Here is a 14330-nt window from a genome sequence, read left to right as displayed (position 1 = left end):
GGAAAAGAGTCTCCACAATTACATGCACACACATAAATATGTATATCAAATTATTACAGAAACATATTTTCAAGAAAAGTTTATGTTCAAACATAGGGCATTTTCATTCTGAACCACCCCTGCTGCCCTCTGGGAAGATGTACTCATTCTTGATGCTCAGCTTCTTCAGAATTTTGTTCATGCCATCAGTATAAAATTTAGAGCGCTACAGTAAACTTGATTGCTGACATCTGTTGCTATTTAGATTGCAAACTCTTTGCAGACAGGTTCTAGGTCTTAATAATCTGTGCATCTACAGTGCCTCAGAGAGAGCCTGACTAAAAAGGGGGCCTCTGCAAAGGCTGGAGAGTGACTCTATAACTGAATTATCAAATTTACCTCTCTGAGATTCATTTCTTCTAATGAATAAGAAAAGGCAGACACTGCCCAATATCCATCAAGTCTTTGTCTCCAGCACAGAGCTCTGCTATGCACATTGTTCTGTCCTTACCTATCCAGGGAAATGCAGCACAGGTGAAAAATCGATGCTGTTGTGAGTAGGACGTCCAGAGATGTCCGAACAAGACAAAACATCTCCCCGTAAATCCAGATGTCTTGAACCAGCTCAATGGCACCAAAGGGCATCACCAGCACCGAAACCAGCAGATCCGCAAAAGCAAGAGATACAATGAAATAATTTGTTTTTATTTTCCTGTGAGTGAAAAAGTGTAAGAGAGGAGGCAGGGGGAGGGATGAAGGGAAAAAGGGGAGGGAGAAGAGATCAAGAGAAAAAACAGGGAAAAGGGAAACAAAGAAAGAAGAAAAGAAGGGAGGGGGAAAGAGGAAAGAAAAAGTCACATGCTTAGTGTATTCCGTGAGATTCAATTTCCCCTTCTGTAACATAGCTGAGAAGACCCAGCGTGGTCCAGCCTCTCCTGACTTCTCCAGACCTACCTTATACCAAAACCTTTTTTTTCCTCCCCCTTCTGGCCACCCTGCCCTAATCTGAGTTCCCCTGCACATACAGGTCCCTTTTGAGGGCCATTGCAGATGTTCTTTCTTCCAACGTTGCCTGGTTAATCCCACCCACCCATCAGTCCTTGGTCGGGCATTCTCAGGGAACTCTCCCAAGGTATGCCCTGTGACTGTAGTCACAGTTCACCATTTTACACTAGTAGACTGGCTACTGTGTACTCCCATTTATAACACTGGTCAGAATTGTGCTTTTACACTTTATTTTCATCATCATTAGATGTGTGCATGTCTTACTTAGAGAGGAACTGCTTCGTTATACACTCATATGGCCCAGAGGCTCTCATCCCAGGCTGTATACTAGAATCACCTGATGCATTTTAATAAGTATTGATGCTGAGGTCTCACCCCAGATCAGTTAGTTCAGGCACCCTTGGGAGTTAACACCTCTCCCCTCAAAGGTTACCAGATAAAATACAGGATGCCTAATTAGATTTGAACTTTAGCAATAAATAACTTCTTAAATATAACTATGTCCAAAATACCACATGAGACATACTAATACCACACGATGATAGTTTTTAAAAGTGCTTCACATGGTTCTAATTGCAGCCAGGGTTGAGACTGATGAAGCGGAAGTGCAAAAAACACAGGTTTAATTTCTAGATCTGTCCCTTGTGAGCCACATCTTCCCTAAACCATTAATAAAATGGGGAGGTTAGATTATATGTGCTCTCAACAATTGTATATATAGTGATCACAACTATAAACACATTTGACAAAGAAAAAAATGACAGGATGGAAATACACTGAAGTGTTTACACTGGTTTTATTAGAGTTGTAGGATTAATTGCAATCCCTTTTTCTCCCCTTTTATTTTTAAAATGTTGTTCCCATGAATGTTTTCTTTTTTTTTTTTTTTTTTTGAGATGGAGTCTTGCTGTGTCCCCCAGGTTGGAGTGCAGTGGCGCGATCTCAGCTCACTGCAAGCTCCGCCTCCCAGGTTCTCGCCATTCTCCTGCCTCAGCCTCCTGAGTAGCTGGGACTACAGGCACCCGCCAACACACCCGGCTAATTTTTTGTATTTTTAGTAGAAACGGGGTTTCACCGTGTTAGCCAAGATGGTCTCGATCTCCTGACCTCGTGATCCGCCTGTCTCGGCCTCCCAAAGTGCTGGGATTACAGGTGTGAGCCACCGTGCCTGGCCGAATGTTTTCTTTCTTAATTACAAATTATAATGGAAATATTCACACCCAACTCTCTAGGGAGAGCTCAGAACTCCTATGTTTCCTCAAAACGTTCCCTCCTGCTGCTCACCTGAGCTGCCTGTCCCAGCACACAGCCACCATCACCAGCAGGTTCCCCAAGATGGCCATCAGGATAACCGTCGAGAGAAACATGAGCAACACGACCTTCTCCACTGACCCAAAACCCTCCTCGGAACTGAAAGACACACACCAGCACAAAGAATTGAATGAAACTCTGGGACACAAGAAAGAAAATTCATCTTTTCATCATTGACCTTCAGAAAGGTAACTTCACCATCAGCTGATGACACATATATTAATCATGCATTTAATGTACACCAAAATCTGAACCTGTCGCTTGACATTTTATCCTGGTTAGCTCCTACATAAGAGGAGTATGAGGCTTAGAGAGCTGAATTAACGTTATTTTCCATCCAAGCACTTGTGGCTTTCCTTCAGGGCATTTAGTTCAACTAGCATTCAGACATACATGGTTGATTCCTGTTTTGTGCACTTACTCAACTAGATTGCAAAAGCTGAGTGAATGAATGATAGTAACTTTGTAACTGCAGGAGCAGCCCAATCTGGTCCAACTTTGTGTATAAAATGGTGAGTTGTGTTTTAGTTGCCATGGACCCCCAGGTTGCAAGTTAAACTGACCAGGCCCAGATGAACCAAGCATGCAACCACAGGGTGAAACCTAAGTGCTTGGACCAAGGCATGGGGACCAAATAAAGAAGTGGACATCTCATGGTATGATCCATGATCCAATCATATAGAGCCCTAGCATCACCTTGTGGAATAATCCAGTCAGATCATACCTCCTGGCATTAACTTATCACAAGATCCAATCAGATCATACCTTATTACCCTCTGCCTATAAAACCTGCCACAGCCCCCGGCTCAGGGAGACAGATTTGAGCTTTGCCTCCTGCTTCCTTGCCGATCAACTTACAATGAAGCCTTTTTTTTTTTCCTCAAAAGCCTATGAACATCAGCAAGGAGCCCACTGCTTGCTCAGTAGCAACTTGAACCAGTTGTTACTGAGCAAGTTACTTTGCATTCATACAGTTGCTTGGCTTGAATGCAAAGCCATCTTGTTACAGTGTCCCATTCCAGCCCATGCAGAAGCTTCTGCTTACAGGTAGGTTCTCCCAGCGAAAAAAGACTGGGTTTGATGGTTGTTCTTACATCGGTTCACCTGGACAAATTGAATTCAGATTCTGTGAAGTCCGTTGGAAAGATAGTAGCCAATAAATAAGCTCAGTGGCTCCTTTCACCACCCTGATCATTTCTTTTGGTGCCCACAATATGTCATTGTTTTCCCAGTTCAAATTTGTGATTTCAGCATCTGATTTAGTCTACAAATGTTGCCTTCCCCATGTAAACTCAGCATTTTGTTTTATTAACTTGAAAATGAAGATCCTTTTTCAATGAAAGCACGATATCTGCAGATTAATATTCAGACGCTATAAGGATTTTAAAAACTTTTATAGTATAATAAAATGTTCTTTTTAATGAAGTTTCAAAGAATCTTAAAACTCTTAGACCAGCGGTGTCCAATCTTTTGGCTTCCCTGGTCCACATTGGAAGAAGAAGAATTGTCTTGGGCCACACAGATCATACACTAACACTAACAATGGCTGATGAGCTAAAAAAAAAATTGCAAAAAAATCTCATAATGTGTTAAGAAAGTTTATAAATTGGGTTGGGCTGCATTAAAAGCTGTCCTGGGCTGCCTGTTCCCTGACAGGCCGTGGGTTGGACAAGTTTGTCCGAGACCCAAACCCCACATTTGAATATGGGTAAACCAGGGCCCAGAAAGAAGAGCTGACTTGTCAGAGCATGTTAGCGGCTGGTCTGGGAGAGGCTGCTTTCCTGTGAGCCCACCACTGAGAACACACAGTTCCAAAAATCAAGAATTCTCTGTCTTTCCTGAGCTCTTTTGACTGAAAATTAAGATGCATGCCCTCTCCAAATGAAAGCAGCCTGCAAAGTCCTGGCTTTGGCCTTGTCCAGAACTTCTGTTAAGCTGGCACAGAAGACAAGGTGCCAAAGGGAATGAGCAACCAGTCTGGCAGTGGTTGGAGAATGAGAAAGTCCCTCCATTCAGCTGAGAAGTTTTTATAGGCAGATTGATAGATTGTTTGTAACTGAGGTTCAGATGAAAAGAAATTCCAGATATGCTTATCTAAATCACCCTTCTACACTTAAGTTCTAACTATCAACAGTACGAATATCAGATAGGGAAGATTTAATTCAATGAGGAAAACTGTACACTTACGAAAAAGACCTTAATAGGCTGATGTGGCCACCAAAAACTCATTTGATCTTAGGTCATGTTAGTTGAGTTAAAGCACTAACAAAGGAGGTGATGGTGGTTCTCTTCCCTGTCCTTCTTAGAGACTAACGGCCCCTCTGAAACTCATCTCTTCCACCCCCAGGGCCTCTGTATTTGAGGTGCCTTCTTGGAATGATTCTTCAGTGACAGACTTCTTGTCATTCAGGCCTCAGATTAAATTTAACCCCCACTTAATGTACCACAGCCAACAAACATTTTTCATTTTCTTTACAGCATTTACTGTTATCTGAAATGACTTCTGTTATTGATTGTTGTCTGTGCCCCAATTCCACAGATTGACTTTGGTTATCTTTTTCACTACAATCTCCAGTGTCTGGCACAATGTCTAGTCTACAGTATGTATTAATGTACATGTAATACTATGTATTAATATTACATATGTAGATGATGCATTACATAGTAAGTGCTCAATTACTTGCTGATTCAGTGAAAGAGAGATATATTGTGCTCATAATGGTTATATTTATTATCCAATGTCTTTGAAGCCTGGTTGAAAGTATAGAGATTTCACCTAGAGATAAGAAGGCCAAGAGATGAAACGCAAAAGCTACTTTCAGCTATCTGACGCTGTCATTTGAAATAAGAGTAGATTTACATATTCATTCATTTAACAATTTCTGAGCACCTACTCTGTGTTAGGCATTGTTGTATGTCCTAGGGAAACAGCAATAAGCAAAACAGAGAGCAAAACAGACAATAAACAGATGCATGAGACAGTATGTAAGGTGTCAGCTGATAGTACAGTCCATGGCAAAAAAAATATCTAGGAGGGTAAGGAGGACTGGATGGCCTGTGGGGGATTGCAGACTGGCTATTTAATAAAGGATGTCAGAGAAGGTTCAATGATAAGGTTATCACAGGTTGTGAGGCTAACTAAGACCAGTGGGTGAACTTTAAGCAGTGGTTCCCAGCCTTACCTGCATATTTAAGTTACCAGAGGAGCTTTAAAAAATGCAGATTCTGGGAATCCACCCTCAGAGGTGCTGCTTTAATTGGTCTGAGTTGCAGCCTGGATAGAGAAATTTTTAAAAGCTCCCAAGTGACTCTGATGTGTAATGAATTAGAGTCACTGACAGGGAGGCAAGATTTAATACTAGATAATAAGAGCCTTCTAACAATTAAAGATGATCTGCAATAGCTTCCTGGTGTTGTTTTGTGCTCCCTGGCACAGAAAGTGTTTAAGAATACCTGAATGGCAATGAGATACTAATTTGCACTCATTAGGATGGCAATTATAAAAAATAAAACAACGAATAAAAAATAACAAGTGTTAGTGTGAATGTGGGGAAATTGAAACACCTGTGCATTGCTGGCGGGAATGTAAAATGCTACAGCCACTGTGAAAAACAAGTTTGATGGTTTCTCTAAAGGTTAAATATAGAATGCCTATGTGATCCCTCAATTCAATCCCGGGGTACACCCAAAAGAATTGAAAGCAGGGATACAAACAGACACTTGTATACCAACAGTCTATAGCAGCATTATTCACAAGAGCCCAAAGGTGAACACAGCCCAAGTTTCCATTAATAGATAAGTGAATAAATAGAATGTGGTATATACATACTACGAAATTTTATTTCTCTATAAAAAGGAATAAAGTTTGTTGTTGTTGTTGTTGTTGTTGTTTTTGAGACAGAGTTTCACTCTTGTTGCCAGGCTGGAGTGCAATGGCGCGATCTTGGCTCACCGCAACCTCTGCCTTCTGGGTTCAAGCGATTCTTCCGCCTCGGGCTTCCAAGTATCTGGGATTACAGGAATATGCCACCATGCCTGGCTAATTTTGTATTTTTAGTAGAGACGGGGTTTCTCCATGTTGGTCAGGCTGGTCTTGAACTTCTGACCTCAAGTGATCCGCCCGCCTCGGCCTCCCAAAGTGCTGGGATTACAGGCATGAGCCACCATGCCCGGCCAGGAATGAAGTTTTGATACATGCTACCACATGGATGAACCTTAAAAATAGACGAAACAAATAAGTAAGTGAAATAAACCACACACAAAAGGAGAAGTATTGTGATTCCACTTACATGAGGATTCTAGACTCAGCAAATTCATAAGGAAATAAAATAGAAAAGTAGTTATCAGGGACTGGGAGCACAGGTGAATGAGGAGTTATTATTTAAGAAGTATAGAGTGTTTGGAATGACGAAAAAATTCCGGAAGTGGATAGTTGTAATGGTTGCACACCATTGTGAATGTTCTTTTTTTAGCTTTTTATTTTGGGGCCAGAGGTACATGTGCAGGTTTGTTATACAGGGGGTTTGCTGTACAGATTATTTCATCACCCATGTAATAAGCATTGTTTGATAGGTAGTTTCTTGATCCTCACCCTCCTCCCACCTTCCACCCTCACGTAGGTCCCAGGGTCTGTTGTTCCTTCTTTGTGTCTGTAATGTACTCAGTGTTCAGCTCCCACTTGTAAGTAAGAACATGCTGAATTTGATTTTCTGTTCCTCTGTTAGTTTTCTTAGGATAATGGCCTCCAGCTCCATCGATGTTGCTGCAAAGGACATGATCTCATTCTCTTTTGGGGCTTAATATCACTAAACTGTATGCTTAAAATGCTTATTTTATATATTAATGATAAATTTTATTATTTATATTTTAGCATTATATAAAAAAAGAATTCCCAGATGACCACATATCAAGATACTGTACACGGCTCCTGTATTGGGGGCAGGCTGGCCTGGCTCTTTTAGGTCGCTTTTTTGTCTATGGACTATGATTTAAACATATCCTTATAACATGAATTCTCCATCAACAAAACCACCACCATTAGAATAATCTCTCTTGTACTGTCTTTCCTCTTGTAAAAGAAGAAAACAGATTCAGAGCGTCTGTGATGAACATCTCTGGCTCCAGAGAAGGTACATTTTGAACCAAGCGGGAATGTCAGGGTTAGAGAGCACCAAGTTCAATATAATGGTTCATTTGTGGCATGCCAATTAGGAGTTAGAAATAGCTTAACTTTAAACTAGGAGTGACGAGCAAAATTTAAGCATAGAAGAAGCTTTTTTAATTAGGCAGAACTGTCCATTGAACTAAAAGTAAGTCCAGTAATGACAATTAAAATAAATTCCAAACCACTTCTGCAAAATTCATGTTAGGTCCTTGGGTTGCCTCTGACACCCTCAAGCAATCCTGTCAACCACAACTGGATAGCTTTCATCTGGCTGAAGAGCTGTCCACTCCACTAAATTTGTTCACTGACAGCTATTCTTATGAGAAATTTTACTTTCTCTTCTTTTTTGCTTTCTCTGTGATCTTTAATCCATTAATAAACTCCACAAACTTGTGGGCTGGGTTTGCCATTTTCTCTGCTCTTCATGAAAGAAAATATAAAGACACAAATTCTGGGTAAGTTTCCACATAGGTTAGTATATGTGACAATGGACTCTGAATATGATAAAGTATGATAAATAAGTGATTATTGTTATTAATAATGATAGAGACAATAGCAAAGGAAATCTTAGGTTATACTTTGTCACACACACACACACACGCACTCTCTCTCTCTCTCATACTTTCTGGAGAGTCAAGAACATTTTTTGTTGTTATTTATTTATTTATTTTTGAGACAGAGTCTTGCCCTGTCCCCCAAGCTGGAGTGCAGTGGCACAATCTCAGTTCACTGCAACCTCTGCCTCCTGGGTTCAAGTGATTCTCCTGCCTCAGCTTCCCAAGTAGCTGGGATTACAGGCACCTGCCACCACACCCAGCTAATTTTTGTATTTTTAGTAGAGACAGGGTTTCGCCATGTGGGTCAGGCTGGTCTTGAACTCCTGACCTCAGGTGATCTGCCCGCCTCCGCCTCCCAAAGAGCTGGGATTACAGGCATGAGCCACCGCGCCCAGCCTTTGTTGTTATTTTTTGTGGGCTTTTTGCACTGGTTTTGTTCATAAACAGCTGTAGGACTTCAAAAAATTCACTTGACTTTTCTGAGCCTCAGTTTCTTCATGGAACAATTGAGAAAGTTAGACTAAATTTCTCATTCATCAAATATGTATTGAGTGCCAACTATATACCAAGCACTGTGCTGAGTACTAGATTCAATAGTAAAGAAAATGGACAAATTTCCTGACCTCATGGGGTTCACAGTATGGATGGAAACAGACATAAGCAAATGCACAATTAAAGAAATAAATACAGTTTGTGATCAGTTCTTCCGAGTTCGATTTCCCAAATATTAATGTTTATATTAATCCACTGAGGATCTTGATAAAACGCAGATTCTGATTTTTTTTTAGGCTGAGGCAGGGTCTGGGATTCTGCAATTCTCACAGACCCGTAGGCATTGCTGATGCTGCTGGTTCCTGAGTCACAGGTGGAGTAGCAAAGTATAAAAGGCGTAAACATGACATTATGATAGAAAACACGCTGGCTTAGAGAGAAATGTTAGGTGGTTGAGAAACACTGGAGGTGACATTCAACTGAGTTCTGATGAATGCAGAGAATTTGGAAGTCAGAGGAACCAGGATAAGTGCATTGCATTCAAAGGGAAGAGCAACTGCAAAAGCCCTGAGACAGAAAAGATTTTTCATGTTCACTATCACAGGGGAAATGAGCAAGGGACTAAGCATCCGAGATGAGCTCAGAAAAGTAGTCCGAAGCCAGACCCTGAGGACTTTTTTGTGCTCTAGGGAGAAATTTATGTTCTGTTGGAAGATCAATGAGAAGACACAGAAGTGATGTAAGCAGAGTAATGACATGGGGGCGGGGGTGATAATAGGCCAGGGGTTTCTGCAGGAGTCCAGGTAAAAGAAGATGGTAGTTAAAAGTGGCATGGTGGCTGGGGAGATGGAGAGAAGTGGGTGGAATAAAGGTTTATTTGGGGAGTAAAGAGATAGATAAGAAAAATAGATTCCATGAGTGAGTGGGAAGAAGCACAAATAAACGCCGTACTTTAGAATTGCATATCTGAATAAATGTTGGTAAAATTTAATGAGATGGGTGAAACACATTAAGTGTGAGATACCTATAAGACATTCAAGTGAAGACATCAAGTAGGCAATTGGATGTGTGTGTGTCTGGAGCTCAGAGGGATGACTGGGCAGGAGATGCACACTTGGAATTGCCAGCACTTCTATGGGATTTAGAGAACTGAGGAAGGATGTGATCACCCAAGAAGAGGGTCAGGGTCTCGATGAACGGCAGTACTGAGATGTACAGTAGAGAAGGTAGGACCAGAAGAGGAGACTGCGAAAGACTATTCAGGATGTTCTGAGGACATCAGATGAGAGTGGTATTTTGGAAGCCAAGAGGAACATTTCAAGTGAATATATGTATGTATAATATATATATATTAGGAATATATAAATATATATATTCTTGATACTTCCCTGGAACTACTTCAAGATCACTCCTAAGAATGACAGGAAGCAAGGAGGCAGGGAAACTAGAGTACTTTTTCTCTTTATCTTTTTATGTATCGAACTTTGCAATAAAATTATGTTAGACCAGAGGGCTCCACCATTGCACCAATGATCTCCGCAGTAAGTGCCTCCTCTCCCACCTGTTAGGAGTGTCATGTACACAAGAAACATTCTTGAAAACATACACAGCACATCCACAAAAGATCCCAGTACTCCCTATCCAAGTATTTCTTTCACCCTCCCTGCCCAGCCCTGCACAGTCTTTTGCAAAGGAATTACATTTAAATTAAAGAAAATAATGTTTCATTTCTTACCAATCAACAGTTAGGAGAAGAGTACAAGGGCATTCTGACTTACAAGACAGCCTGTCTAAAATTGAATAATTTTTTTCTAGTGAAAATTTTATTAACCTTAAATGTAAGGTCCCTGCTGGTTTCTATACTGATAAAAGATTGAATATTAACCAAGAGGGCCTTAACGTTCCACTCAGCTTGACTAAACTTTAGACAGCCTTCTTCCTGACTCCAGGCTCTGGGCTCCCTTTTCTTAGAGCATTTACTTTAGAAAATTTGTAACTGCAAATTCTTTCTCTAACACTTTGAGATGTAAATGAAAGATACTCACCAGTTTTACAAGCTGGGACTGTCATTCTCAAGAACTTTTCCTTTCCCTTTGAAAGGAAATCATCAAGAAATATAGTGCTCCTATCTCTCAGTCTGTGTGGGAGCGAACAGCCTAACATAGGTGGACACCTTGTTCCAAGTTGTAAAACCATCTCTTGTCATGAAGATATGAGAAAGTTTACTTATCCTTTGGGTAAGGCTAATTAGGTAGCACATTAGGTAATCCCTTCCCCCTACTCCATTTCTTAAAAACTCTCCTGTCCTTTGTCGCAGTGAAGTTGAAGTCAGATTGCATTCTGGTCTCTCTCCCTATTGCCATAGCCTTGGAAAAGAAAAAAGTCATCTTTACCTGTTTAACTTCATCCAGTGCAATTTTTGTTTTGACAGTATACACCATTTATTACAAGTACAGATGTTCCTAGACTTATGATGGGGTTACCTCCCAGTAAACCCATTGTAAGTTGAACACATTGTAAATGGAAAATGCATTTAATGCACCTAACCTATAGAACATTGTAACAGCCCAGCCTACCTTAAATGTGCTCAGAAAGCTTACATGGGCCTAGAGTTGGGCAAAGTCATCTGGCAGCAGACTACTCTGTAGAATATAGGTTATTTACCTTCGTGATCACCTGACTGATTGAGAGTTGTAGCTCACTGCTGCTGCCAGGCAAGGTAAGATGGTATATCATACAGCATATTGCTATCCTGGGAAAAGATCAAAATTCAATATTGGAAATACAGTTTCCACTGAATGCATATTGCTTTTTTTTTATTATACTTTAGGTTTTAGGGTACATGTGCACAATGTGCAGGTTTGTTACATATGTATCCATGTGCCATGTTGTTTTGCTGCACCCATTAACTCGTCATTTAGCATTAGGTATATCTCCTAATGCTATCCCTCCCCCATCCCCCCACCCCACAACAGTCCCTGGAGTGTGATGTTCCCCTTCCCGTGTCCATGAGTTCTCATTGTTCAATTCCCACCTATGAGTGAGAACATGCGGTGTTTGGTTTTATATTGCTTTTACATGATGGTAAAGTAAAAAATTCTTAAGTCAAACCATCATGTAGGGGACCATCTGTAATTATATGTGTGTGGCTTCTTCATTACCTTTATTACTGGCCATGAACAAAATCTGAGTTTAACATATAGGAGAGATAAACTCAGATAATAATCGCATTGCTAATATGACTTATGTAAGTTAATTTTTCAAATATTTCTTTATTTAAAATAGAAAAAACAGAATCCATGAATATGTTGTTTTTCCTTATAACAAATAACCTGAGCAATACTATGTAATTGTTTTAAAGTATATATCATTTCCTTTAAATACATGCACTCTTTCCCCCTAGGTTTCTTGAGAGACTAAACATACAAATGGACAATGGCCAGACCATGTGTAACAATAAAACTCTGATGGACAATCTCTGGCAGCCAGCCCAGAACGATCAGTACTTGTTCAACGACTGCGAGCTAGCTTCCCCCTTTTTTAACCCTCTTACCTGCTTCCAACTCAAGACTAACAACAGAACCCCAAAGACGCTGCTCCCCAAAGCAATTACATAAGATGCCTCACTGCTTGTTAGTGCACCTCCTGCTTCATTGTGCCAACAACCTCCAGTCAGAAGATAGTAGAAGCCTTCTTTTCCCTGCTTATAAAGCTTTTTTACTCCCCTGCCTGTCTTTGAGACTTTGCTAAATTCCAAGGATGGTGGCTGATCCTCTTGCTTTATCATGCAAATAAATCGCTTCTGTTTGTTCTCATCTGTGTGGTCTTCATTTATTTCCATATTCTAGATGTGTTCTAGATGTTACACTTATTTGAAATCCTATATTTTGAATTAAGTAGAAATCCTTTCTGAGGGAGAAAATATTTCTTACGATTTGGCTTATATTACTTTGGGTTCTTGTACTAAGTTCTCAGGTCTCCCAGTTAACATTTTTTCTTTTCTTTTTTCTTTTTTACAGAAAGCTTTAAAAAAAAAAAAAGGGGGGGAGGATTAAATAAGATAGTTTGCATAGCCTTATTCCATAATATGAAGCATCAGAGCAGTGGTGCTTCAAAATCACCAGCAAACACTAGGATCATCTGGAGGGCTTGGTTAAAACACAGACTGCTGAACCCACCCACACTTTCTAATTTAGTGCATCTTGGGTGAAGACCAAAACTTTGCATTTTTAGCAAGTTCCCAGGTAATGCTGATGTCGATGCTGGTCTTGGGACCACACTTTGAGTACCACTGACCTAGAACCTTACAAGGGATACCCTTAATCTTAACCTCCATTCTGCCTTTGCAAATTATTTTCTTCTGCTTCTCACTTTGAAATGTCTTCCTGGGAAGTGGGTTGGTTTTGACATTGATGTACTGAGCACCTACCATATGGCAAACAATGCACCTGGAAGATTTTTCATGTTGGCTAATTCAATCTTCATAATTATCATTATCATGTGATGTAATATCATAATGCCCCCTTTTCAGAAGAGGCTGGAGCTCAGCATGGTTAAGAGACTTAATATTTTGTAACTATTAAGTGGTGAAGCTGGGATTTAAACCCACATATTTTTATTGCAAGTCCAGTATTTCTCCTACTAAATTTTAAATATGCTTACTCAGAAGTGAGTATATTTCCTTTAAAAAAACACATGCTAAAGTTGCGCTTTTTGTCTAGAAACTTAAGACTCAAAATGCTGATGATGACAGCTTATAATATGTGTTGTAAAATGTGCTGGCTATAGAAAATGGTAGGAGAAAAAAGGAATAAACCTTATAGGATGGAAATTATGTATAATGGAGTTTTTATGTAATTCTAAAATAATTCTGTTTGATTTTTTTTGAAAACCCTGTAGACAACGACAGGAGGGCAAGGAGGTGGTTGGTGCACAGCTGGTGAAGGTTAGGTAGTTTTGAACTGCAAACATGTGGAGTAAAATTCTTGAGGCAAAATCTTAATAGACTTTTCAAGAACCTCAAATATCACACATACTGGGCATGAAACAAACTTCAAAGCCCAAAGAGGATCTGTCTGTATAGCGTATAATGGAGTTAAAAGCTGTAAGGAATACAAAGGATTTCAGGATGAAAGACACTGTTTTCTGAGACCATGCCTGAATGTGAAGCCAAGGCAGGATAGATAGGCAAGGTGAGATCTACATCTGGGGAGATACCCACTGCTGCACAGCATGTTAACCACTAAGGATTCAATTCTTCTTGGAAATGAAATGCCAAATAATAGTGCTAGTAAATTAGACCTCAGAGGTGGTCTCTCTTTAAGAAAACCCATTTTCCAAAAGTGGAACTGAGCCAACAGCTACAGAGATAGATTTTCTTTACAAGATCATTTTTTCTGTATGTGTGCACAGTCTAGGGTCTCTGGTTTGTGTTGAAAACATTTTTTTTACACACACACTTGTTAAAGAATACACTCATCAGGCACAGAAATGTCCTCCTTTGGGGTAAAACACATGACATGTTTTCAATATTCGGCTGATCATTTCCTCAAAATTATTCCTGTGATTACGAGAAATTCAGCACAGGGAAAAAAATGTGGACCACATATGCCCTCTCCACTTTGGTGAATCATTTACCCTAAGCATAAGCACTCAAGGAAAAGTGGACTTTCCCATACTCTGATAGTAACCTGCTCTCCATTCCTTTGCAACAACTGGCCTCTGTCGCTAGGCCCAATTGCCAGTGGATACAGCTCTCCATATTTTGCCAGGATCTTGGTTTGCTGTTGCCCAGTACTATGGTTTCTCTTCTTACTTCTGCC

The 14330-nt window shown here is 40.2% G+C and overlaps 1 protein-coding gene across 4 annotated transcripts in view; it reads right to left on the bottom strand.

The window, feature by feature from the left end:
- The window catches only part of HTR4 (5-hydroxytryptamine receptor 4), a 200872-nt gene that overhangs the window by 102279 nt on the left and 84263 nt on the right, over positions 1-14330 (bottom strand). For all 4 annotated transcript variants that reach the window (XR_001115209.2, XM_003266614.4, XM_030822692.1 and 1 more), the window contains 2 exons: positions 2269-2394; positions 491-691 (listed from right to left, as the gene is read on the bottom strand). Coding sequence is in view for 3 of the 4 variants with exons in the window: in XM_003266614.4 (XP_003266662.1) it covers positions 491-691; positions 2269-2394 (327 nt within the window). In the remaining variant the exon portion in view is untranslated. The remainder of the gene's footprint in view (positions 1-490; positions 692-2268; positions 2395-14330) is intronic.

The sequence above is a fragment of the Nomascus leucogenys genome, chromosome 2 (genome assembly GCF_006542625.1).
Source record: "Nomascus leucogenys isolate Asia chromosome 2, Asia_NLE_v1, whole genome shotgun sequence".
NCBI classification, from domain to species: Eukaryota; Metazoa; Chordata; class Mammalia; order Primates; family Hylobatidae; genus Nomascus; species Nomascus leucogenys.
Note: the sequence above shows the minus strand (reverse complement) of the source record. Positions and strands in the feature narration are given on the sequence as shown.